Raw genomic sequence first — 26823 nt, 5'->3', positions numbered from 1 at the left:
CGTCCCCCCATAACATTTCACTCTGGCAAAAAAAAAAAAAGAGTGAACGGTTATCTCTTCTGATTCTAAATATGACTGAATCGTTCAGTTTGTGGTAAAACTTTTTTACAAGCAGTTTACAAAATGTCTATGGAAAAATGAATGGCTCACCAGTCACCACTTGTCCGCAGCCACCCAATGACAATCAATCATGAGACTTAATCTTCTTGGAAACTATTTTTTATTCCATTCTGATTGGTCTTATATTTGTGTTATAGATCTGTGGAGCCCAACAAAAAAGGGCCCCTGCCCAGGTTGCCCATAATGCTACATCCGGCCCTGTTGCTAGGCCACTCCTGATCCTTGCAAGGTGTTTTCCTAAAAGACACCCAAAGCGACCTTTAAACTCTCAACACAATACAATACACACAAAGCAAATGCAACAAGGATAAATTGTCAGTTTGATTTAATAAATTAATATACATACACTTTTTTAAGATGTACAATGGTCATTGCATTAATCCAGATCTGTCTTTTTTTTTTTTTAAGACAACAAAGTCTTCATTCAAAGTATTTACACATATACAATTCTCAGGCAGCACTTTACAAAGCAAGGCATGAATAACAATACAGACAGCGAGTTTCAAATCAAACCATTAACCCTCACCCTCCCACTTACTTCTATCTGAGGGGATTTCTTAAGTTGTCTGATGATTCTCATACATTTTCCCATCCGGCCTTTGATTAGGCATGAAAGGGCATTCAACAAATTGAATGATGTCCATCAAATCCACCATGACTGACAGGAGATTCAAAAGGATTGTGGTCCAAGGACTGATTTGAAATCCAGAAAAGGAGCGGATATAGGGTGAGGTACGGAACGGAGAGGGTGTGGGGCTGTAGACGTGGGGCAACAGGTGCAAAATGTGGTGACTTCTCACACAAAACTCTATTCTGCAACAGGGTTGGAGGGCGGGACTGAGCTTGCTCTCGCGGCTTTGCGTTCATAATTGACGAGCCTCTGACCAACCAGGTATCTGCAAAGTGAGGACGGAGAAAGACAGCAATTGATTTTAGTGCTTAGATTTCGATTTATAAGTAGGTATTCTGTGGGACAAGTGGTCGGAGTCACAACAGCAGATGAGATAATATCACAATATAGTAATAATACTATGATTCTTTTAAATAACCAGAGTACTGTGATTTGATGAGATCTACTGTGATGTGTCCCTCTGTTTGTATTTCATGTTCCTGTAGTAAAATACTGAAATAGCATTCTAAAATGTCAAAATCAATATCTAGATGAAACTCAAGGCATCTCAGTCTTTCAAGTGCTGTATCGATAATCCAATGTTCCTGTAGTAAATACTGAAATAGCATCCCTTTGGATATTAAAATGGCAAAATCAATCTCTCTCGAAAATAAATGAAACATTAAAATAAATCTGCTCAGGAGGCACTAAATGCAACTATTTCCACTTCTTATTTTGTAATGTTATATTCTTCAAAGGGCATATTATTATTCATTCATTGCATCACATGCTATAGTTTTCTCTTGCAGTTTTCTAAGCAAAATGTTGTAGTCGGGTAAAGGTGGTACTTGGATACAGAAATCAGGGAAAGGGTGTACTGAAGACAAAAAAGTTACAAATTCCACAATTCTGGGCAACAAACAATTGAATGAAAGTGGCACCAGATGCCTTCAACTTACGGTTTTCAATGCCCATCCTAAACATTGCTCACATCAAATAGCCCAACTGAAATCACAGAAACTCCGGTATAAACTCTTCACCATAGGTTGCTTCCTAGAGTAGTTCTCCACTAAACAATGCTTACTTGTCATTCTTGATGTGTTCATAAAGACGTTTAAACTGTCGGATCTGGAAAGACAGGATGCCGATGAGAGAGACCACCATCAAGAGGAATGGGTAGATTCTCCTCTGCATCAGAATCTCCATCTCGGGTGTCACTCCTGCGGGAGGAACAAGTTTCATTCAGTTAAATACGGTTTCAATAGATGACCCATTAGCTGACACTGTAGACATTACTCTGGGATCATTTCAACTTAAGTCAGACAGCAAACGCATGCACACGACGTACAATGCAGTTTAAACGAGATTCAGAAGATTCATTTAATGTAAACTGTCAATGCTTTAAAGTCGAAATGGCATTCCAGAGTATTTAACTTCCTTATTTCCAAGTGAAACGTTGATTGTTGGCGGGACCAGAGACTGGGAGGAATTTGATTGGACAACAGGCCGCTAGAGAGAGGCGGGACAAAACGCTTGGGGAGTTGGATTGGACTGTTGAAAAGTGGGTGGTAGCATCAGAAACTAGAACGACCGCAATGCGGACTTATGCCTCCGCCATTAGTTCATTCTGGAGTCCAAATCGCCATTTGAGGCAAATTGGAAGAGATTCTGTCAAGGCGCTCCTGTGATGTTGCGTTACAGAGCTTGGAAATTGGGTGTGTGAGAGGTCACAGTGACCTTGAACTTTGACCACCAAAATGTAATCAGTTCATCCTTGAGTCCAAGTCGATGTTTGAGACAAGTTTGATTAAATTCCGTCAAGGCATTCCTGAGATATCACGTTAACAAGCTTGAAAATGGCGTTTGAGAGGTCACAGTGACCTTGACCTTTGACTTTTGACCACCAAAATCTAATCAGTTCATCCTTGAGTCTAAGTAGATGTTTGAGGCAAATTTGCTGAAATTCCGTCAAGGTATTCATGAGATATCGCGTTAACAAGCTGGAAAATGGTGTTTGAGAGGTCACAGTGACCTTGACCTTTGACCACCAAAATCTAATCAGTTCATCCTTGAGTCCAAGTCGATGTTTGAGACAAGTTTGATTAAATTCCGTCAAGGCATTCCTGAGATATGGCGTTAACAAGCTTGAAAATGGCGTTCGAGAGGTCACAGTGACCTTGACCTTTGACCTTTGACCACCAAAATCTAATCAGATCATCCTTGAGTCTAAGTCGATGTTTGAGGCAAATTTGATGAAATTCCGTCCAGGCGTTCCTCAGATATCGCGTTAACAAACATCGTACGGACGTACGTACGGACGGACAACCCGGATCCATAATGCCTTCCGGCCTGGCTATCGCCGGCGGAGGCATAAAAACCAATATGGAGTCTGACAGCGATGAGTTGGATGCTACCCTCACTAAGGTTAGACTTCATTCTGTTGTGAGGTCTACTGTACTCCCCCCTTCATCTCCAATGTTAGCGGAGCAGGCAGGCGTACGCATCGAGCTACCGGAGAGGGAGACGAGGGAGAGGATGACTTTTTGGTCCTGGGAGTGGGACTGTACATATTTGATTGTATAATAATAATAATAATAATAATAATACATAAGTTTTATATAGCGCTTTTCTGGGGAACTCAAAGACGCTTTACAATACATAGAAAAGTAATACAGTAAACAAACTAAATAACAAGAACAAATAGAGATACAAAACAAATACAAATCAATAGATTGCAGAGATGGAATGATGGTTAGAGGTAAAAGTCAGATATTGTAGGCTGTTTTGAAGAGGTGGGATTTGAGTTGGGTTTTGAAGGAGGTGAGTGAGTCTGAGTTTCTGATGTTGAGGAGCAGAGAGTTCCAGAGGGTTGGGGCAGCGATGGCAAAGGCTCTGTCCCCCGTGGTGCAGTGCTTGGTTTTGGTGATGGGGGTGAGGAGGTTGGCATCAGCAGAGCGGAGACGGCGGGTGGGGGAGTGGCGCTGGAGGAGATCTGTTAGGTAAGAGGGGGCCAGATTATTGAGGGCTTTGTAGGTGATGAGGAGGATTTTGAAGTGGATGCGGTGCTGAATGGGGAGCCAGTGGAGATGTTGGAGGATGGGTGTGATGTGTTCTCTGGAGCGGGAGTGGGTGAGTAATCGGGCAGCTGAGTTTTGGACATATTGCAGTTTACGGAGAACAGTGGAAGGGAGGCCATAGAGGATGCTGTTGCAGTAATCTAGTCTGGAGGTGATGAAGGCGTGGATGAGTGTTTCGGCGGCTGAGGGGGAGAGAGTGGGGCTGAGTCGTGCAATGTTTCGGAGGTGAAAGAAGGATGTTTTGGTGATGTTGTTGATGTGTGACTTGAAGGAGAGGGTGGGATCCAAGACGCAGAGATTTCTGACCAGAGGGGAGGGGGTGACTATATGTCCATCAATGCAGAGTGAGAAGTTCTGGGAGGAGGGGAGGAGGGATTTTGGGCCGAAGATCATGATTTCTGATTTATTGCAGTTGAGTTTGAGGAAGTTGTTGGTCATCCAGGTTTTTATTTCAGTGAGACAGTCAGTGAGGGTGGCGAGAATGGCAGGGGTGATGGTTTTGATGGAGATGTAGAGCTGGGTGTCATCAGCGTAGCACTGAAATTGTAGTCCATGACGGCGAATTATGTATATAAAACAGTGCTGCTAGGATCCTGATGAGAGTGCGAAAGTTTGACCACATCACCCCTGTCCTCCGTTCTCTCCATTGGCTTCCCATCACCTCCAGAACCGAATACAAGATTTCCCTTCTGACTCACCAGTGCATCCACGGCAATGCCCCCCCATACCTCAAAGAACTTCTCACCCTCAAATCCTCTACCCGATCACTCCGCTCATCCAACTCCAACCTCCTGGAGCAACCCAAGACAAACCTGCGCACCATGGGCGACCAGGTTTTCTGCTCCACCGCCCCACGTTTGTGGAATGCTCTCCCTGACCATCTGAGAGCCCCACAATCTATTAACGCTTTTAAAACTGGACTCAAGACTCACCTTTTTAGCAAAGCTTTTCCTTAAAACTGTAACTTTTAATGTTCTTTTAATCTTTTAATTTTTTATTATCTTATTTTCCCTTTTAATTTTTATTCTTTTAGTAATTTTTATTCTTTTTACTACTGTAGCACTTTGAGATTTTACCCAAAATGAAAAGTGCAAGACAAGTTCAATTTATTATTATTATTATTATTATTATTATTATTATTATAGCTTATTTTAATTTGATGATGCAACCTTTTTTTATTACGTGGGAGGGAAGTAAACTTTTTTTAACTGATTAACTGATAGTATTCATCGGTTAACGTTTAAACGGTTGGTTAATAGTTAAACCGTTATCGGTTCGGTTGACATCCCTAGAATGAAGACAACATGGTTGAATTTTGTGAAAAACCAAAGAAATTGGATTTTTGTGATTTCTTTTGGGCATACATTGTTAAATAGATACACTCTATGACCAGGGATGTGATCTAAAATAGTTTTTCATTTCAGCTCGACTTTAAGGTCGCTTTCACATATAAGCGGTTTGGTCTGCTTTAAACGCCCCAGAATTGGTTTCCTCAGATAGTCCGCTTCGTTTGGGGGGGTGTGAAAGCACAAACAAACTCTGGTGCGGAAACAAACAAGTGAACTCTGTCTGGTCCGCTTGAAAACGTGGGTCTTGGTTCATTTCCAAGTGAACCCTGGCGCGGTTCGTTTGTGGTGTGAAAGCAACCCGGACTAAACCCAACAGCAAATAATAGGAATGCATCATGTTGTAGAAGGAAGCAAAACAAACAGTGCAGCGCGCAACTGTAACTAAGTGTGGTGCTGCTGGTTTGGCCTGAGGTCCTCAATCTCAAAGTGTTGTTTGGTTAAATAAACAACGGAACAGAGGCACATGTCAAATAAATCAGAGAGAGAAAGTCACTGATAGATGCAGATATAAAAGTGCTCAGACACTCACCGACAGCAGGCACCACCCCAGCAGCGATGACATACGGCACACACAACGACAGCAGCAGGACTGAGATGACGGGGGCTGCCAGTTTACGGATGATAAACTGGAGGTCAATGTTGCGGATGCCATTAGCGTAAACCTGAGGAGGAAATGTAGACTTATTATAAAGCTAATTATACGTTAATACTCTCTTTTGTTTTGCAACAAAACATTCCTATTAACATCATGTTACGGTTCGTTAGTAGGCAGTATCCCCTCAGATCAGATATGTTAATATGTTTACTTATGTATTTCTGGCTGTCCTGATCATTGAATGATGTTTAATCGCCTGGCGGAAGTATGGACTGTCGCCTTAAATATGCTTCACAAGGCGACCTTTCCCCCTTGCTTCCTGTGGGGATTACTACCAGTGTGAGGACAACGTTCACACAGGTGGAATGACAGGACAGCGGAGCCAACTTTATGTTACACAAACTAATATTTTCGGTCTTGCTACGGCGAGGCACCACTGAACTAGTGAGGCCTGGACGGCTCTCACTTCTGGGAAGACCACAGCTCTGTTCCAGCGTCGGGAAGGACCAAGAGACTAGCTGGAGGAGGTGTGACTACCTGCGCTAAAGGCCCAGGTAATTTAAACTGGCTTTCAATGGTCAACAGCCTAATCTTCTTGTAACCTTTGTCCATTCATGTTACGGTTCTGTATGGTGCTAAAATACCCGTAGACACGAGTTTAATTGAGAAGCTGAAAACCGACAATCGTGACCTATTTTTGTAGGCCAACCCGGAAGTTTACATCACGCTGGGTTCCCTCATTTGGGATTTTTGTAGACTTTGGTTAGATGCCTGAAATAACGTCAATGATGAACACCACTTTTATGATTTTTGAAGCGTAATTGGCAAAAATCATGATCGCTAGGAAACGCTTAAAAAATCATAAAAATGGTGGTTCATTTGTGAAGATTATTAACACAAAGGTGTCAGTTTCATAAACTTCTGTTAATGACAGACCGTATTTCACGCATCTAACCAAAATCCCCACACAAAAAACCCATTGAGTTCCAGACGAGGGAACCAGGCGATGCCAACTTCCAGGTTTTAGGACAAAGGGAGAATGACACAGTATCATAAGGTTCAATGCATAGCTAAGTGAAAATGATAAGTAACGTGCGTTCAAAACCCACCTGCTCAATGACAGTCTTCAGCCACCACTGAGGGCCCATGAGAGTGATGGCAGCAATGATTTTGGCATGGAGGACTCCAAGGGCCCAGTCCTACAGACAAAGGAGACATACAGTATTGGCGTACATGAATGTAGATCCCACTAGGAAACATGACTGTTCAAGGGAGCACACAAACAGGGAAGCAATGTAAAGGGCGGGGCCATTGACAATTCCTACACAACGCTGATATACAGTGTGTACTGTATATACATACCTGCCAGGGGTAGAAGAGGGGTGTCTGGTCCAGGGGCACCCTGAGTGGAGCCACGATAACCAGTTCAAACAGCAGGCCGAGAAGCAGTGGGATAACTCCAGCTACCAGCAGAGCTACTACCACGGTCTTCAGGATCTATACGCACGCACGCACACACACTGATTATACATCTTTTGTTGCAAAACGCTTAAATGTTCCATGTATATTGAAAATGAGTTACATCTCCAAATCTACCACATCAATGGTCACTTTAATTGATCAATTTACATTTACATTGATTTATCGATCAATGTTAGTGAATTGGTTCCTGCATGGAAGAGAGCTCCGACTCCCTGAACTGAAGCTAGCTGGGTGGGACATTAACAGCAGACAGAACTGAAGCTAGCTGGGTGGGACATTAACAGCAGACAGATGCTGGCGATTAAAATGGGGTGTGAGCATGTTGAAGGATGGTGCGCCTAATCACTATGCCAGCCCAACTCTGGCATTTACCAACTTTTATTTTTTAGGGTGGAACTCTTTTTTTTAACTTAACTTTTTTTGAATTGATTGACAACAGTACAATTTGCATTTACCAACAATTGAGGCTGGTAAAAAAATTAATAAGAATAATAAGAGAAAAAAGAGAGAGTACATCTCCTGCCATGATGCCCACCATGAGCGTCCACTCCTGGACTTTGAGCATGATGATGGTGCGTCCCTGGGGCATCCAGGCCAGCAGCACGGTGACCCCGCGGATGGACAGCCAGCAGACGTACAGGCCGCAGGCGGCCGTGTACAGCTCATGGATCTTGGAGCTTCCTGTCCAGAAGGACATGAGCCAGCGCCCGGTGAACACTGCAACACACATGAAACACTTTGTCAATCCAGACACTATTATTAGAACTCCATAATTACACACTGCTAATATGAGTACTCATCAACTTTTTTTGAAATACTTGACAGTGATTCTTGGATCCTTGAGCTAGTGCTTAAAATAGAACCCCTTTTAACTCCCCCCCCCCCACACACACACACACACACACACACACACACACACACACACACACACACACACACACACACAACCTTAAATTATGGTTTGGGTGTGGGTCTACAAAGAGGCAAAATGCGCCGTCGGTGGCGCTGTGTGTGTCCACATCTCACCTGGTAGGGTCAGGCACACCAGGCTGGCCACCAGCAGGGTGATGCACATGAAGGCTATCAGCAGGACAATCTGGAGACAGGAGGACAGAGGTGTCGCCATTATAGTTCATCACAGAGGAACCAGAAGAGGTCAACAGTTTCCAGTGCTGGGAGACCAAGTTGAATTGTACTTCCCAAGATCTAAGTGGTAGCTTGGGCGTTGGCACATTTCTAAATTTGTCTGTGATGGAAACCACAAATACCGGGTAGTCCTAGAAGAATGCTTTCATAAGAAGAGATTTTATGGGAAAATAGCCTTCAAGTGCTGTTATAGAAATAAATCGTGAATGATAATACAGAATAAAGACAAATCTTAACCTAGTACTGAGTATTATCACCTGCTGAGTATATTTACTCTCTGTAACCCTGATGCCTGCAACCGTGCCCCCCTTGGTGGTATGGTAACCATAAATTAGAAGGGTGTTCCCTAAGCACAGCAGCCTGGGAAAAACATACAACTTTAACTTGCAGTCGGCATGACTCTAGTTATGGCTTTTCATTGTCTTACTGTGTTGAGCAAGCTTCATAACACTATGGCTCATGAAATTCATTGAAAATATCCAAGTATTATGTCATGTAAAACAGGTACAGACACTTTACAGTGGCCTGGTGTATGTGTAGTTTTCCAAGCTACGGCTACCTTGCTAATAATGATGTCAAAGCACACTGTAAAAATTCAAATATCAGTAATTATCTGCGTCATAAAGGGTTGTTCTAATTCTAACCAGAACTTCCAATCTTCGATACATAAACTAGAACGACCGCAACGCGGACTTATGCCTCCGCCATTAGTTCCTTCTGGAGTCCAAATCGCCATTTGAGGCAAATTGGAAGAGATTCCGTCAAGGCGCTCCTGTGATGTTGCGTTACAGAGCTTGGAAATTGGGTGTGTGAGAGGTCACAGTGACCTTGAACTTTGACCACCAAAATGTAATCAGTTCATCCTTGAGTCCAAGTCGATGTTTGAGACAAGTTTGATTAAATTCCGTCAAGGCATTCCTGAGATATCGCGTTAACAAGCTTGAAAATGGCGTTGGAGAGCTCACCTTGACCTTTGACCACCAAAATCTAATCAGTTCATCCTTGACTCCAAGTCGATGTTTGAGACAAGTTTGATTAAATTCCGTCAAGGCATTCCTGAGATATCGCGTTAACAAGCTTGAAAATGGCGTTCGAGAGGTCACAGTGACCTTGACCTTTGACCTTTGACCACCAAAATCTAATCAGATCATCCTTGAGTCTAAGTCGATGTTTGAGGCAAATTTGATGAAATTCCGTCCAGGCGTTCCTCAGATATCGCGTTAACAAGCTTGAAAATGGCGTTCGAGAGGTCACAGTGACCTTGACCTTTGATCTTTGACCACCAAAATCTAATCAGATCATCCTTGAGTCTAAGTCGATGTTTGAGGCAAATTTGATGAAATTCCGTCCAGGCGTTCCTCAGATATCGCGTTAACAAGCTTGAAAATGGCGTTCGAGAGGTCACAGTGACCTTGACCTTTGACCTTTGACCACCAAAATCTAATCAGATCATCCTTGAGTCTAAGTCGATGTTTGAGGCAAATTTGATGAAATTCCGTCCAGGCGTTCCTCAGATATCGCGTTAACAAGCTTGAAAATGGCGTTCGAGAGGTCACAGTGACCTTGACCTTTGACCTTTGACCACCAAAATCTAATCAGATCATCCTTGAGTGTAAGTCGATGTTTGAGGCAAATTTGATGAAATTCCGTCCAGGCGTTCCTCAGATATCGCGTTAACAAACATCGTACGGACGTACGGACAGCCGTACGTACGTATGGACGGACAACCCGGATCCATAATGCCTCCGGCCTGGCTATCGCCGGCGGAGGCATAAAAAGTGGATATGAATATATGAATAATATATGAAGTGGGTGTGAATTAAGATTTTAGTTCCTATTGTATATTAGCAAACCCTGCTGAAGAAACCGCATCCAAGGCCTGTGAGACAGACTCACCCTGAAGGGGAAGCGGAGGGGTCTGTGGTAGGGCTGGAAGCCCACTGGCCCCCCTTGCTGCAGGATGGCCTGGTGGGCTGCATGCAGCCCCTCGCCTACAGCCGGGGCGGGGTTGTTGTTGTTGTTGTTATGGTGACCCGGAGGAGGGTTGTTGTTATTGTTGTTGTTGACAGGCTGGTTGGCATCGTTGTCCTCCTGCTCTCCCAGAAGGTAGGAGTGGAGGTCTCTGTGGAAGCGGAGAGGGAGTACAGATTACAGATAAGCATTCTGGGTGCATGGCGAAAGCAAAGAAACAAACAAACTTCTCGGGAGAGAGGTCACTTGAGAAATTGAAACATGGAAGAATGAAGCAAAGGGCTTGACTGTTTGTACTTACAACGTGAAAAGCGTATATAAACAGTACACTGGCTTACAGTAAATATCCAGCACTGACAGTCCAGGCTCTGACCAGGCCTTTGAGCCACTGGCGGGTGTGACCCTGTTCCAACAGAGCCGGTAGCACCACCTGAAGTAATAACAGCTCCAGTGACAGCTCACTGACCGGAGCATCGCTAAGGGGAAGAGAAGGGTACATAGGGTCAGAGATCAGTAGTATAGAAAGTGGTACAGAGAGAGAGAGAAAATAGCTTACAAGTTTACTTTCACGCCAACAGCCAGAATGTCTGGCTGTTTTTCTTTACAGTTGGTACATCTTGCACATTTTGTATTCTCGAAGAAAGATCAAAATTCTCTGATTCCAGCTTCTTAAATGTGTAAATATTTTCTGGTTTATTTAATCGTGACCATAATCTATGACAGTAAACTGAACACCTTTGGGTTGTCGACAAGTCAAGACATTTGAGGACATCATCTTGGGCTTTGGGAAGCACTGATGGACAGTTTTCAACATTTTGTGAAATTTTAGACCAAACGACTAATAAACGACAATGAAAATAATCGTTAGTTGCAGCCCTAATGCAGATAGAGAAAGTGAGACTGATGGAGACAGCGATACTATAGAGGAACCCATTGTAGATCAGAACTGCATCACAAGTGGTCAGGATTTCCTCTAAAATTATATTCCATTCAGATCAAGTAACTGCAAATGTATTGCAGCAACATCTTGAGGCTGTTTGTACTGGTAAGAAGGTGACGATTATCACCATATCAAGGAGGTAGAATAAGAGTCAAGGGCTTTTTTTCCCACACAGTTCAACCTTCTTTGGGTCTGCTGATTACCTGTAGAGCATTACGTTGTATGGGAGGAAGGTGGGCAGCAGGAGTTTAATCAGCCTGATGGGCAGCCACAGCATGAGCAGCACAATGGAGCCGAACACCACCACAGACAGGATGAAGCGCCGCAGGTGTCTGTAGATGGGCAGGTGGATCATCTCCTGTACCGGGTTAAAATCGGGGTCGTTGAGGTTTCGCAGAAACCACAGCACTCCGGGCCTCAGCACCTGACGAGCGAAACAGGAAGAGACGGAGATGTTTAACCGTACATGAATCAGTCAACTGCTTTTATCGTTCCATGAAATGGAGCGTTGCAGTCCGCAGTTCTGATTGGCTGAGTCAGGTTCAAAGCTGCAACAAAAACTTCATTAAATAAACACCTGCGACCACATAATTAATTTAAGCAATAAGCCACAGGATGTTTACAGTGATTATAGAACAGCCAAGAGGCGCTGTTGGACAAGAACAATAATGATGAAATAATAAATGTTCATCTTCTGCCAACCAATATTGTTCAGTTACAAAGTTAATTCATATGGTCATTAATATTCAAATTAACTGTTGTGCAGTGGTGCACGTTTATGGAGTATTTGACGACTTTAAACGTGACTGAACTGAAGAAATGGGGACCACAACAGCAGTTTAACCTTAAAAAGCATCACACATAATCTAGATTTTTTTTAAATCACTTTCCTTATCTGTTTTATCAATGTGCAAATAATTTAACTAATTGGAAAAAAAAGCCTTTTATTGGGCAATGAAAAATCGGACGTTTCGGCGTAAAGCCTTTGTCAACAAACGCCGAAACGTCCGATTTTTCATTGCCCAATAAAAGCCTTTTTTTCCAATTAGCCTACGTGAGTGCCGGCTCTCCTCTTTCATTGTTATCTATTATCCAGGCACCCGGTCTGTTTTTCATATAAGGAGTTGTGCGCTTTACCTCAATTCTACAAATAATTTAACTACCCTAGGCTTGGTTGCCCTAAAAATCATTGGATGGGAAACCCAGCTCTACTGGTTGTGGTCCTGATCTTACCTCTCGCAGGAGGAGGATGAAGGAGGCAAAGTAGAAGACATAGACCATTCCCACAAGCCAGTGCAGGAACATGGTGGTACCGGGGGCTGATTTAAAACTCAGCTCTCTGTCCTTCAGCGAGGCGTCAAACATTTCCTGCAGGATGTGGAAATTATTTAAATCCACTGTACATTGTCAATGTTACAGATGGTTTTCAATGCCAAAACACTTTACGATCAAGATATCAAATTCAACGCGGGTTCTAGCATGATACTACTTCTTAACTACTCATCTTTGATGAATGAATGAATGAATGCATAGTTGCCTAGAGAGAGACTATGATAAGTTGAGATATTCCACGGTGCTTGACGCGGTGCACGGCTCAGCGCACAATTCGCGCTTGTGCAGTTGAGCAGGCCAGCATGTGAAACACACTAGAAATGAGCATGCATTGTGTAGTACAGTATGTGATATTTCTAGTTAAAGTGAAGTGCGCTCTGTGCCATCTGCTTATCTAATTAGACAAACCAAACTGAACTGATTTTCTGAATGCAAATGATTTAAGTCTGGTAGAAAACTGAGCATTGTAAGAACATAACATTTTGAAGCTTTTGCTACTTTTGAATACATTAAGATGAGTGAATTGATATTGATACCACGGCATGGTACAGGAATCATATTTTGATCACCAGCTCTAGTGCGAGAATAATAAAGTAGTTATCTTTTAGACCGGGGGGGGGGGGGGGGTTTCCAGAGGGCCATACTGACTTACATAAAGTAAGCGAAGGAAAACACATTGGAGATCATACCTGCCAACACTCCCAATTTTCGCAGGAGTCTCCCAATTTTTAATCGGCTGTTATTGGTAATTTCTCGTTAATCTCCCGATTTAATAGTGATACAAATCAAATGGGTGTAGCAGATTGGATTTTTCTAACATAATTCTGCCTTTTATTGAGTTTTTGGAGGTTGTTTTGTTTTCCTTTGAGGACATTGGGGGCCGGATTGAGATGATACAGTGTGTTTTAGTGTGTGTGTTTTAGACCATGAGTTGAACTATTAGGATGAAAAATTCAATTTTCTACCCTCATGTCACCATACTACTAATATCAATGACAAAATTTGGTTCCTGAGACAAACCAGGCTTTAGTCAAATAAAATGAGGGAAAGTGAGGAGTTGGAATAAGAGTTGCAAGAGAGTCTTACTAAAGAGCAGATGTCAAGCCACCAGCCACAGATGAGGGGGAAGACACCGATCTCCACGACAACCAGCAGAGAAACCTGGAATGGAAGTAGAGCTCGGCCTCAGTAACAGTTTATTCAGATATAAATGAACTAAAGGCTTAAAATCCAGACATGAAGGGTTAACATTCAAGTAGCCTCTTGATGTCATAAGTCAATGATGTCATAAGAATGGATCCCCCCCAAAAGGGAATGTCTCTTTTGGCTAGTCTCCTTGATGTCATTAAAGGACACGCCCTGGGCCTGTCCCACGGACAGTGAATGACAGATGAACATTGTGGACAAAATGACATGATGCAGGGCAGTGGTGACCCAAAGGTTAGAGAGCTTGTGAGTGGAAGATCGTCGGATCAATCCCCGGGATCGGCAGGATCAATTTGGGTGGGGAAAGTGAAAAGGCAACGATTGCCCCTGCCTCATTACCACCTCTGGTGGACTTAAGCAAGGCCCTTAACCCCAACTGCCCCACAGCAGAGTGAGTTATGCTAATGTCAACAATATTTTTCTGTCACTTGATTGATATGTAATGTTGCCTCCTTAATGGGAGAAAAAAAACAACAAACAAACAAAAAATCTTTTTAGGCTTGTAGGGACTTTGGAAATCTCAGGAAAATCAAAGTCTCAGAGTTGAGACAGTAAGGAAATGCAGCATGAGGCGTTACCTTGACAACGATGTAGCAGACCCCCAGGAGACGTCGGGAGCGTTGGAACCTGACCAGAGCAGCCAGTCCCTAAGACACAGCCGTTAAGGATCAACACCACATGAGCGCACGCACGCACGCACACACACACACACACACACACACACACACACACACACACACACACACACACACACACACACACACACACAGTAAAGGGGATTGATGGAGGCAGGTGGAAGGATACATGACAGAGGATGAGTGTCATGGCCAGCAATATGTAGCCCACAATGGTTGTGATCAGGCCCTCGAAGTGGGACGCTTGAACCTAAAGGAGAGGAGACAGTAGGAGTCAAGAAATGAAAGCTAAATTAAAAGACAATTATCCCATCATAATACTGAGATAAGACTGATAGGATAAAGGATAGCAGTTTCTTACATATTCCTCAAAGCCAAGCCCCACGACAGAGAAATGTCCAATATGGTAGGGACAGAATGCTGAATGGGGAGAAAAATATAAACGTTTTTCCATTGTGCTATATAAACCTGCACGCAAAATAAACCTGCAGCAATGGTATTATTCTATATCTATAGAGTTAGAATTGTGTATTATTAGTACGGCATTCGTTAACAATCCGGGTTAGCGAACAACACTACACTTTATATTTGTATCCCGTAACGACTGCTTACAACAGTATGCATCCATCATCTGATGTTCTGTTTACTCACCGAAGACCAGGATGAAGAGTGTGTTGAGAGACACTACCCAAAACACGTGCTCCTAGAAGACAAAGGTAAGGTATCATCAACTGGCAAGATTTCACTGTCACACATACAGTATACAGTATTTCTTACAAAGATTTATTGGCATAAAAAAACAATCAATAACCTTGTTTATCAGAATAAAAGAATATCTTTGTCAATCAGATAATTGGATGTAAAAACTTACCAAGAATACCAGTGAACCATCCAGGCCAAGCATCTGGTTGGCAAAGACAAAAAAATAAAAGAAATTGATGTATAACAGGGGCAATAATACACATACAGTATGTGTATTGGGGATGTTTGGAGATCAGTGAGGTCATGCAAACTCACCCTTTCCCAGGTGAGCTCCTCTGCCGCTCTATCCCACTCCAGAGCATTCCAATTCATATCATCTACAGACACAGATATCAACTTTAAATACCTGTAAAGATCACCACATCTGCAACATTAATTCATATCATCTACAGACACAGATATCAACTTTAAATACCCAATCACTACATCTGCAACATTAATTCTCCTGGCTGATGGCCTGTGCTGTCAGAGCTCACAGTAATCTGAAAAATCATTACATTAGCCAACAAAAGGCTTCTACTGAAAGACATATCACAAGGTCTACATAATAAAGTTGAAGTTGTCTGTCCCTCGGTCTGTGTGTCTGTCGGCTATACACATCCACACCGCCGGTCCAATTGGGCTGAAAATTTGCACGGAGGTGGGTTATCATCCGGGGAAGGACAAGGGCAGGTTGGAAAGTCCTGCAACTACCTGGAAAATCCTGGAAACTACATGTAATGCCAAAACGTGACGCTGCCCCTTTAACACATTCAGTGCCAAGGACGTCTGTGCACGTCCTAAAAAAAAGTAACGTTCAGTGCCAAGGACGTCTGTGGACGTCCTAAAATCATAATTCATATTATTCCATAATTCTGCTGTTTAAGGTCGTACCCAGCCAGTGAGCATGAATCCCTTCAAGGGATCACACGGCGCCACCTTAAACATCGTCACAGGAGCTGCTCCACCCACCTCAGATCCTTTACTTTGTACAGGAGACAGCGGAGAAAGCCGTGGAAACCGATGCATGCTTTCTGCCAGAGCCTATATATTGCTCCGTCTACAGCGAGAGTGGGCTCGGCTGCATCCGCGCTCACAACTGAGCTCTACTGCTTCTATCTATCTCCACACGATTTCCTAGAAAGGCAGCATCCGAAGCCGAACGGGCCAAGCCTTTTCGTTCAGTCGCGTTTGCCAGCGCGCATCATTTCCTTGATGCCCATCAAGGAAATGATGCGCGCAGCAAAGCTGGGATCTGTCCGGGGCAAAAACGAGTCGAGAAAGCAAACTCTGTGCGTGTGGGAGGAGCCCGCAGCTCAGAGGTGGAGAGGGGGGGGGGGGGGGGGGGGAGAGGGGTGTGTGGCTGCACAGAAACCACACCACACGCCACCACATCAGAAAACACCAGCCAGAGTCAGTGAATATGTGCTCGAAATTAGAGTGCAAAAGGTATTCATAAAAGGGGCTATATCTTGGAAAGAAAAAAAAAACGACAGAAAACCCATGAAAGTGCACTTTTTTGAGAGGCTGTAATTTCATAATGGAACTGTCTAGAAACAAAATTTCTTCTCTGGAAGAAGCAGGAGTGTTCAATCTTTCATTAAAGTCCAGCCCCGTTAATATAGCCATAATAGAAAAAATTCTATAGCTGTTTTCAACTGAATGGAAGTGAATCTGGCACAGGCTCCAGACAATTTTACTGAAGCGCTGTGGCACTGAATGTGTTAAGAGGATCCCTCCATTCTTCTTCTACGCCTTTCTGGCAGACTCCATGCATTGCAGTGCATTACTGCCTCTCACAGGTCGCCCATATTATTGCGCTTCAACCAGAGAGCTGAACCACACCATCACCACCACCATCTGTGGGAATTACACAGCACCATGGTTTTGGTGACTTTCAACACATTACATTGTGGAACCGTTACAGTTACGACGGCTACCAGTTGGATCACTACATGGCGTTAGCTAGCCGTTAGCTACGTTAGCAAGGAAGCTGTTAGCTGTTGTTAGCTGTGGGCTACGTTCGTTATGTGCACATTACATCCATGTCAAACGCCACTGAATGGGAGGCAAAGCTGTTTCGCCCATTTCTTGTTGTTCGCCTTTTTGCACAACAGCGCGGCAGTCATTATGCTGCAGTGGAACAAACTATTAGCCTTCACTCCTGATCAATGGAAGTTCTTCCACGCAAATGAGGATATGCGACTATACCAGATACACAATGTTTTCACAACTACGGTTATACAGGTAGGAAACCCGACTGGAAAAACATAGTTATAGCCCAGCTGTATATCACAACATTTTCACAGGTAGCGTTACTGTAGGAAACCTGCCTGGAAAAATAGAGTTATAGCCCTGCTGTATCTACACAATAAAGTTGAAGATGGCCTGAAATTAGCATGTCATCAAGTCCTGGAACCATCTGGAAAGTCCTGGAAAACACCTCTCGCCCACACCCCATGATGGATTGACCTGAAATGTTGCCTGTCAGGGGGGTTATGATCTGGGGAAGGTCATAGGCCCGTCATCAAGTGGAAAACACCTCACACCCACCCCAGGTCAGATTGGGCTGCAATTTTGCATGGTGGGGGGGTTCTGATCCGGGGAAGGACATGAGCACGGCATCAAGTCCTGGAACCACCTGGAAAGTCTTGGGAAAACACCTCACGCCCTCTCCCTTAGGTGGGATAGTGCTGAAAATATGCATGGTGGTGGGTTATGATCCGGAAAAGGTCATTGCCAGGTCATGAAGTCCTGGAACTACCTGGAAAATCCTGGAAGCCACCTTAAGCCACCCCAGGTCAGATTGGACTACCGTAAATATTTGCATGGCGGTGGGTTAGGACCCGGGGACGATCAAGGCAGCTTGTATAATCCTGGAAACCATCTGGATACCACCATCATTTCCGGCCAAGCAAAAGACGCAGTTGTATTGCTTTGTGTCTCTTTAGCCCGGGCAACGCCGGCTACATTACTAGTATATACTGTATATACTATATGTGAACACAATTCATCAACAGGCCTTGTTAGTCAGCCTGCTGAAAAAAAATTGTCCATTTATCATGACATAAATATCCAAATGAGAGCTAATCTTTAAAAGTGCTATGGGCAGCCACAGCATTAAGTGTATCATTGTAAAGTGCTATGGGCAGCCACAGCATTAAGTGTATCATTGTAAAGTGCTATGGGCAGCCACAGCATTAAGTGTATCGTTAAATTAACTACTTTGGTGTACTTAGCATTAACAAATTAGACCATGGTCGAGACGATTAGTAGCCTGTTTCACTCCAATGGTATTGTTTGTGCTAGTGTTTTCTCAAAATTAAAACCACATTAATCATATATCCTGTTTTTTAATCAAATGTGCTGATGTTAAAATTCCATACATAGCACCTACCAAAATCACCCCCTACCCCCACATCTAGGACAACAGGGAACAGGAACACTGCCATTGCGGTAACCTAAACTGAACACCACTTCCTGCCACTAACCCCAACCTTGTGCTCCATTGTTGGCGTCTGCGTCTTCAGCAGCTGCCCCCTCCTCTTCCTCCAGCTCGGGGTCGTCGCCCTGGTCTGGAGGGACGTCCGGGGGCTCGGGCTCTGCCTGGTTCGGGGCCGGGGGGTCAGCGGGTGCCGGCTGGGCCGCAGGGGGCTCCTCAGCTGGTGCCTGCCCCGCACCTTGAGCCTGGAAATCAGGGGACAAGACGAGTGGGTTCCATAGGATGTTACAGAGAGTAGGGATGCACGATATATCGGCAATCATATCGGTATCGGCCGATGTTAGTCATTTTTTAACATATCGGTATCGGTCCGATGTTGCAATGTTAATATCGGTTATCGGTATCAGCCAAATTCTTCACATTGAGATGAAATAATGCAGTAAATCTATGATTTATGTGCTTTTACAAATGTTTTTGAAATAAAGAAATGTATAACTTTTTCAAATTCAGTGTTTACATGTGTTTTTCAGTATGTGCAAAATTTTATTATCATAGAAATGTGTTTTTATACAGATCATATCGACATCGGTAAATATCGGTTATCGGCCATAACAGCAATCTTAATATCGGTTATCGGCATCGGCCAAAATTTTCATATCGGTGCATCCCTAACAGAGAGCGGGATTTTGTGTGTGTGTGGTAAAGCATGAATGAGTGTGCGATTGAATGAGTATTGTAAGTACTATGTACATCAGGGCAGGATATGGTTACGTTAATGTAATGGTAATATTAGGTGTGATGTCAAACAAAACTGAAATGTTCAAATAATATTCCTACCATATCTCATTTGATCAGTTTGTAAGTCAATTTGCTTGTCATCATCAATTTAGACAGGCAGAAATGTGCCACAAAATCAGAATATCTTCATATCTGATCACAATATGTTTCCACTGGAAGACAATAAATGCAATGGTAATATTGAATTATCGTCCAGCCCTAGGCTAGGATATGGATGTTTCCAAATGACGCACATCCTATTACAGAAACAGATAAAACTGTGTTTGTGCTTTCGTGATACATTAGGATCATGAATATGGCTTTTGGCTATCAGAGAATTGACTGCCTGAGGAAGCTTAGTACTCATACTTATGAGGCACTGTTGAGGAACAACTCACTTGTACTCTTTCACTCTATCCTTCTGTGTGTCTTAAAATCCGAACCCGACTGCTCCTTTTCATCTCCACTCTTCCTTGGGACTAGAACATCTCCTCAACTCAGATGTTTTGAAAGGCTAGGTAAAGCGTTCCATATGTTCCTACTGATGCTTGTGTGTGTGCACGCTCGGCTGAATAATTCATCACCACCATTTATTATATGCATCCATAATGCAGAGCACTCTACCTCATTGGGTTGTCCGGCTGCGTTGGGCGGTGGCGGCTGGTGCTGCTCTAGCCACTGGGGGGCGCCACCGTGGACAATCTGTTCTCTGAGCCAAACCAGGCTGATGAATGCACACAGGGTGCAGGTGACAACGAAGCAGCCCTGCAGACAATCCGCCAGCAGGTTTTCTCTGCAGCAACAAAACGCAAAACAAAGTGTGAACATTTGCATAAATACACACATACAGACACACAGGTGTGAGGAGAGTGGCCGAGTTGCCTTTGCCTTAGGGACATTTTTAGCAAAACTAGGTGTAATCTCTTGCACATACAAAATCATATGAATCAATGTGACGATGCAAAAACTCAGATCTTAAGGATACAGAAAGCAAAGCTAGTGAAAATGTATTAAAAAGCGAATCAGTTTAAAATGCTCTAAATCCAATTTTCACAGCCTGCAAGCAATTGCAGAAAATAAATGACATTGTCATCATTACATTTGGAACGCTATTATGTCATGCTGGAGAACAAACATCATCATCACTCACGTAGACAGCATGTCCAATGGCAGTGTCAAAAGTGAGCTCACAGAGCCAGTAAACAGACACTTGTAGATGCGACCTGAGAGAGAAGAAAGACGTTGAGTACAATGACATCAAAAATGAAATGACCAGTAACTCTGTTTTAATCCTCTGATAAATCCCTCCAGGCTGGAACCAAGTTGTGCGCAACAACAACTTACAGAGAGCTGTATATTATGAAGGTGAAATATGAGCAAATTGTTGTCTTAACAAATTTAATTTGTGAGCAGTGAATACCGTAGGTCTTAATTTTTTACAGTAAGTACTGATGGGGATTTACATAGCACAAACACACAGAACTGCCTACAGCCTTTATTCTCATGAGCACATTTGTACAGCTTATGTCATGACAGAAACATGGCACGAACCCCAAAGTGTGGAACTGTTCATCAAAGATGTGTTAAGTCAAGTGTGTGCGAGTGTGTGAGCCACTCCCTTTCACCCTACAGGGACAGAATGATGGAAAGCTATGATCCCTTATGGTTTTGACCGTTCTCTCCATTCATGAGGACGAGACACAGGCTAACTGATTTAAAATTATAACCACTGAGACAGAGGTTCTGCAGAAAGTGTAATCCAGTATTTTTTGAGGTGGTCCTTGTCTTGAGAAGATGCTGAAACATTGTGGAAAAAGCCTAGTTCTCGTGTGGATACACATTCCAGTGTTTCCCCTAGAAGAATTTTCAGGCCTAGAGGGATTTCGAAACGTACCCCAATCGCAACGGTGGGGGCCCTCGCTGGCGACGCTAAACTTTTAGCTAACCTGTTTGCATCTACAGTATGTTGGCAATGGCATCCCAAGTATCATCATACTATTATGGGATGCGATGTGAACAGTTGTATTAAGGGATGTGCGTTTCCCAGGCAACAACACACGTTGACACGTTTTGGAACAGCGCTGCACGCTGGCACAATGCTCCTAAAAGCAAAATGCTTATTGTTTTGAATGATTTGGCATCTTCTCTTACTGTTCACTGTCAACACCAGTAATAATGCAATAATATGCCATAAAGGTTTATTGACATTTTGGGGAGAGCAGGAAAAAACATAAAAAAAAAAAAGAGGACTGTAGAATGGTAGGGGAAACACTGCATTTAATTGATCCATGTGTATACTACTCAGATGCAGTTAGAGGGACCACCCTGAGCCAGCATGTATACTACTCACATGCAGTTAGAGGGACCACCCCAAGCCAGCATGTATACTACTCACATGCAGTTAGAGGGACCACCCCGAGCCAGGCGAAGGCCACCAGTGTGTAATGGAACCAGTAGCGGATGGCCGTGCCCACACTGGTCAGGAGGCCCGCACAAATGTCCTGGATGGGCAGACGGGAGGGCATGTCTGGGGAGTAGACTGGAGAGCAGAAGGGAGATATTCAGTGATCAGTCAACTTTAAAAATAGGCCAAGGGGGTGGGAAAGTGAGTTTGAACAAATTAAATTATCATATGAAGAAAGGACAACGGCTTGGCATTTTTAATATAGCCTACGCTGTTTAAATAAAGTTGATCCATCAAAGCCACAAGTACTTACTTGGTGTGAAAGCAAATCTGTGCTTGCATAATTCACAATACTCCTTCCTGCTATGCTTCAGCCACTGGACCAAGCTGTAAAAGCAACATTAAGAGGGTGAAAACTACAGCACACTCCAAAAACTTACAGCTGAGTTAGAGACACTGTTTTCCTTCATGTTTTGGACCAAATGCACAGTAGCCATGATGACTGATGAACAGATGTTTCACACAGATATCATACCCATGATGAGGTTAGCGGTTTTACGTGTTTTAAGGAAAGTAAACTGAAGAGTTATTCAGACCTACAAGAACACATACACATACTAACATACTTCCAAATCCATAACAAGATTTACTGAAAATTAATATCTTCATCATCATATAAAGGGGAGCAAGGGGGCTCTGTCTGTCTGTTTCAATTGTTGTCCCACTGGATGATGTCATAGGTATTGTGACATCATCAGTGATGTCATAAGCACAATTGTGATGTCATCAGTGAGTGATGTCATCAGTGATGCGAAGTTGGGCAATTGTGCCCTGCGCATGCCAATAGAGCAGGCGAGGCCACGCAGAAATTGAGCAATTGTGCGCTGAGTGACGTCACTCGAGCACTCCATGATGTGATTAGTGACAGTCACTTGAGCAACAGCTGTGTATGCGAGCCCGCACAGTGTGTAAACTAAATTAAACTAAATTAACAAATCAATTAAAACAGAATATTGCATGTGTGCAATGCATCCACATTTCAAATGTCAAAATGTCTGCTTTGATCTGATATTTCAGTAGATTTCATTGCTCCAGACATTTCACCCTCCCGATTCATGGTCTCTCTCTATTGACGAGGGGTTTAGATGAACAAAGTTCCACTACATAACTACAGTAGTGTAGAAGGAACTCCTGTGTTGTGGATTTAAATCACAGTGGGTTCTGAGACAAAGGTCTGCGGTGTTGTTGTCCCGACATAACCTTTTTCTTAAGATGCCGACACTACAGTATGACCGCACCCGCATATGGGGTGATGATGACGTAGTCTCAGCTCTGATGACCTCTCCAGGACCTCTGGACTCAACAGACACCGGCTGTCAGCAGCACATATCATATTTCAGCCATAGTAAAGCAACAATGTTTGGATGCGGGCGCGGTCAGCTCACTATCTGATTACCGTAAATTTCGGACTATAAGCCGTGGCTTTTTCCCCGTTTTTTGGCCCTGCGGCTTATATAACGGTGCGGCTTATCTATGGATTTTTTCGGAAAAAAAAACGGAATTCTCTCTTTTTTAGCACTCTTTCTAACTATAAATCCACTTCTGTTTTAATTTCCTCTCTTGCCCTCTTTTCACCACACCGCGGACACTGTGTGCACTGTAAAAAAAAACACAGGTGGTGTTGTGTTATGTTGTTTTGTTGAAATGTTAATAAATGGGAGCTTCCTCAAACAGCCATCTCTTTCCCGACAACCCCCTCTGTGCATGAACCCTTACATATGGTAATTAAACATTAAAACACAATTAAAAAAAAAAAAAAAAAAAAAAAAAAACATTAAAACACCTGCGGCTTATAGTCCGGTGCGGCTTATATATGTAACAAACAGGCAATTTTGCTGCTGCGGCTTATACTCCGGTGCGGCTTATAGTGCGGAAATTACGGTAATAGCAGAAAAAGGCCTATCACCAATTTCTTTCACCAAAAGCTACCCTCTGCTTGTAGGTTGCCCATAATGACACCATGTCAGGATGTTGTGACATAGGCTAGACTGCGGTATTAACAACTGGCTTATGTACAGCAGCGATTACGGTACTCCTGGCTGAATCCAACACACGCTGTCACTGGGCAGTAAAGAATTGCCTGATTAAACCTAAATAAAAACTATGGTTACGTTTGTCGGTCCAATGCATCATCCAGGGTTCCCACCCTGACCCTGATGTAAAGGTCCATGAGCGCTAGTTCCATGACGGAAACATTTGAGTCCTTCCTGGTTTGTTAATGTTGTTTTTCCAGATCATAACATTTGTAAAGCTGGGCATAGGCTACCTCTAACATTCCTTGACCAATGGGAACCGAGCAGTGGGAAACCTGATCATCTGATCACACCAGGACACTGATGTGGATTAAGACTAGATTTAGACAGATAAGATAGTAATCCTATAAAGTAAATAGGATTTTGCTAAGATTGCTATTGCTAAGCAGTCCCCCTCGATTTTGCGATTGCAATAATTAATGCAAATTCAACCAATCAGCAATATTTGATTCTCACGATTTCTCAGCAAAAATGGCAACACAGGTTCCTCAACTTGCAATTTTTGCCAGTTCCCACAATTTTACAAAAAAATAAAAAAAATCACATAAAACTGATCAAATTACATTGCCATTTTTGAGAAAAGCCGAAGCAAAATCAAGCATTTTTGATCGCATCTATCACACAAAAACTGCAAAATCCTGGAGGGACTGGCTAAGTAATGCTGACACCGATTTGAATAACCGCAGCCACAGGAGACACATAACAGCTATTTTCAGGCCAAGTGTAACAGTAGCCAATAGACTCAGCACAACTCCACTATTCAGACACAATAGGTACCGGCTACAAACTGTCATTCTAAACTTTGCGGGATGACGATGAACTAATATGTATACAGACTGAAGTTCAACAATTGCCACAGAACAATCCAGGCCAGGCCTTTGCTTGTGCCTGGGACTTTCCATCCATCCATCCATCCATCCACCCACCTGACCCTCTTGTAACCGGTCACAGTCACACAGGACAAGAGCGGAACAGAGCACAATCCCCCCCAAACAAAAACACTGAGGCCGGCATTGTTTTCAGCACACCAACACACCCCACCTCAGGACAATTACCTGGGATACTATATAACCAGGATGTAAGGCACACAGACGGGGAGGAACCAGTTTTCTATCCTTCCATCTTTCTTCTACAGTATTTGCTGTCAAGCAACCACTACATGCAATATCAATATCAGTCCCCACTCCCCAACCTATGCCAACAAGCCAAGTTATCAAATTACATACCAACCACCCTGTAAAGAGTTGAAGGGCAGAGATGATTATAAAAATACAATACATTTTTCAATAAGAAAAGATAATCTGCAATGTTTAGATTTTGAGAGTTGTATATGTTCAACTTTGCCAAGAAATGTTCCTGCCATTTCTACTAGCTTTCAGTAATCTTTGGTATTTGCGATTTCTACTACTGTTGGAGTCAAGACCACCTAAACCAAGACCGGGACCGAGTCAAGACCGAGACCAAGACCAAGAAGACAGAGACCTGTTAGTCTGCAGTAGAAAATAATTTCACACAATGGAAAACAGGGTTTTCCCTGGCTCAGAATAGGCCTTGTGGTCTCGACTGGTCTTGAAAGAAAATCCTGAGTCTGGCTTGTCCAAGACCAGGACCGAGGGAGGGCGAGTCCGAGACGAGACCATCAAAATGTGGTCTCGAGACAAAGACCGGTCTCGAGTACACTAATTTCTACTGTTCTAATTATGACACCAGCCTAGGCTCAATTTGCCCTTTCAATCTGGATGACATGTCAATCTCATGTAATAGACGAGATCAAATATTGTCACTAAGCAAATCTCACTGAACACAGTGGTCATTTGGCAGTGTGTAATGTGCTGATTGTGGGGTGACAGGGGGACAGGGCAGGGTGTCATTATGATTGCTTTCAGTGGAGGGGGGCAGCCAAGCACACTTACCATTCCTGGTGGATGAATTTAATACTGCCAGTGCAGACACATGGGTGGTAGAGGGGTTTGTCTGGGGTCCCCTCGGAGCGGCATACACGACAAATATCCGCTGTGCATAGTGTCCAAGCCAAGCGACAGTTGACCAGACAAATAAATACAGAGACGGGGAGGGGAGGAAGGCAATGAGAGGTGGCGTTATTAGAGGCACGTAGGAAGAATAGCTTGTGAACACATTAAATTGGTAGCAAGAGAAGCAAGAGCATACGTTATGCAAGAAACTAACATTATCCATATAGCTATGACATGAAATTGGTGACATCATCATACTCTCTAGGAACGTTAATTAGTTTTTATGCTCAGCATTCAATTCTGCTTCATAGGCATATATCGTCCAATTCGAATGCAAAATATTGTAGCAGTCTCCTCTATGCTAACTGGATTTATTTCACAATACGGTAGTTAGCTAACGTTAGCTAGCAAGCTAACAACTAGCAGGCCACGTTACTGGGAAGCTACTGCAAGTGAGCTCTTTATTTACCTTCCTCGGCGGTATCCATGGTTCGTTATGGACTGGTCGCCTTTTCTTCCAGGAGTAGAACGCAATTTCTATTGTGAACCCATCCACGATACAGACTATATCGTTTAGCTAGCGTTAGCTAACCAAGCTAGCGTTAGTGAGATCAGAGTATCCTTGGGGCTCGGATAACGTAACGTACATTAACAATCATAAAATGGTGTCCCCCACAGATTGAACACCAGCGCTTGCTCTGTTCCTTCTTATCACAGCCACTTCGTAGTATTTCCAAAGCTGGAGAGTGTGTTTTATGGTTTTAGGGTTTCAAAGTAAATCCTCGAAACGATACATCCTCTTCACTGCTGAAATATAACCAAGGAGACAGAAATAACGTACAGCTAACCTCGCTAGCTGACAAGCCGCTGCCGCGCCGCTAGCGCCTGTCACAACACTTTTCACTTACGACAGCGTTTCAAGTTTTACGA

General features: G+C 43.3%; 1 protein-coding gene across 2 annotated transcripts; it reads right to left on the bottom strand.

The window, feature by feature from the left end:
* Positions 1-463: 463 nt before the first annotated feature.
* LOC310789075 (E3 ubiquitin-protein ligase MARCHF6-like) lies at positions 464-26748 on the bottom strand. 2 transcript variants are annotated; one of them, XM_083650672.1, is made up of 25 exons: positions 26363-26748; positions 25834-25933; positions 22141-22214; positions 21819-21962; positions 20574-20646; positions 20048-20216; positions 18696-18891; positions 15481-15542; positions 15335-15367; positions 15115-15166; positions 14825-14883; positions 14633-14713; positions 14407-14475; positions 13709-13783; positions 12524-12658; positions 11494-11714; positions 10689-10826; positions 10276-10501; positions 8260-8329; positions 7769-7950; positions 7114-7248; positions 6861-6950; positions 5686-5818; positions 1815-1950; positions 464-1016 (listed from the first exon to the last, which is right to left on the bottom strand). In XM_083650672.1, exons 1-25 carry the CDS (start codon positions 26379-26381, stop codon positions 929-931), a joined length of 2760 nt encoding a protein of 919 aa, XP_083506798.1. In that variant the 5' UTR covers positions 26382-26748; the 3' UTR covers positions 464-928. The 2 variants fall into 2 exon arrangements, with proteins under 2 accessions (XP_083506798.1, XP_083506799.1); XM_083650673.1 differs by having other exon boundaries at positions 18702-18891.
* Between the last annotated feature and the right edge of the window lie 75 nt (positions 26749-26823).

Source organism: Poromitra crassiceps (assembly GCF_964638095.1).
Source record: "Poromitra crassiceps genome assembly, chromosome: 2".
NCBI classification, from domain to species: Eukaryota; Metazoa; Chordata; class Actinopteri; order Beryciformes; family Melamphaidae; genus Poromitra; species Poromitra crassiceps.
This window is presented reverse-complemented; position numbering and strand designations above follow the sequence as displayed.

Excerpts from the sequence above, each read along its gene's own strand:
- LOC310789075 (XM_083650672.1), bottom strand. Across the intron at positions 11,715-12,523 it reads TCATCCTCCTCCTGCGAGAG|GTGCTGAGGCCCGGAGTGCT; the intron begins GTAAGATCAGGA and ends TTCGCTCGTCAG. Across the intron at positions 10,502-10,688 it reads GTCAGTGCTGGATATTTACT|AGACCTCCACTCCTACCTTC; the intron begins GTAAGCCAGTGT and ends CCGCTTCCACAG.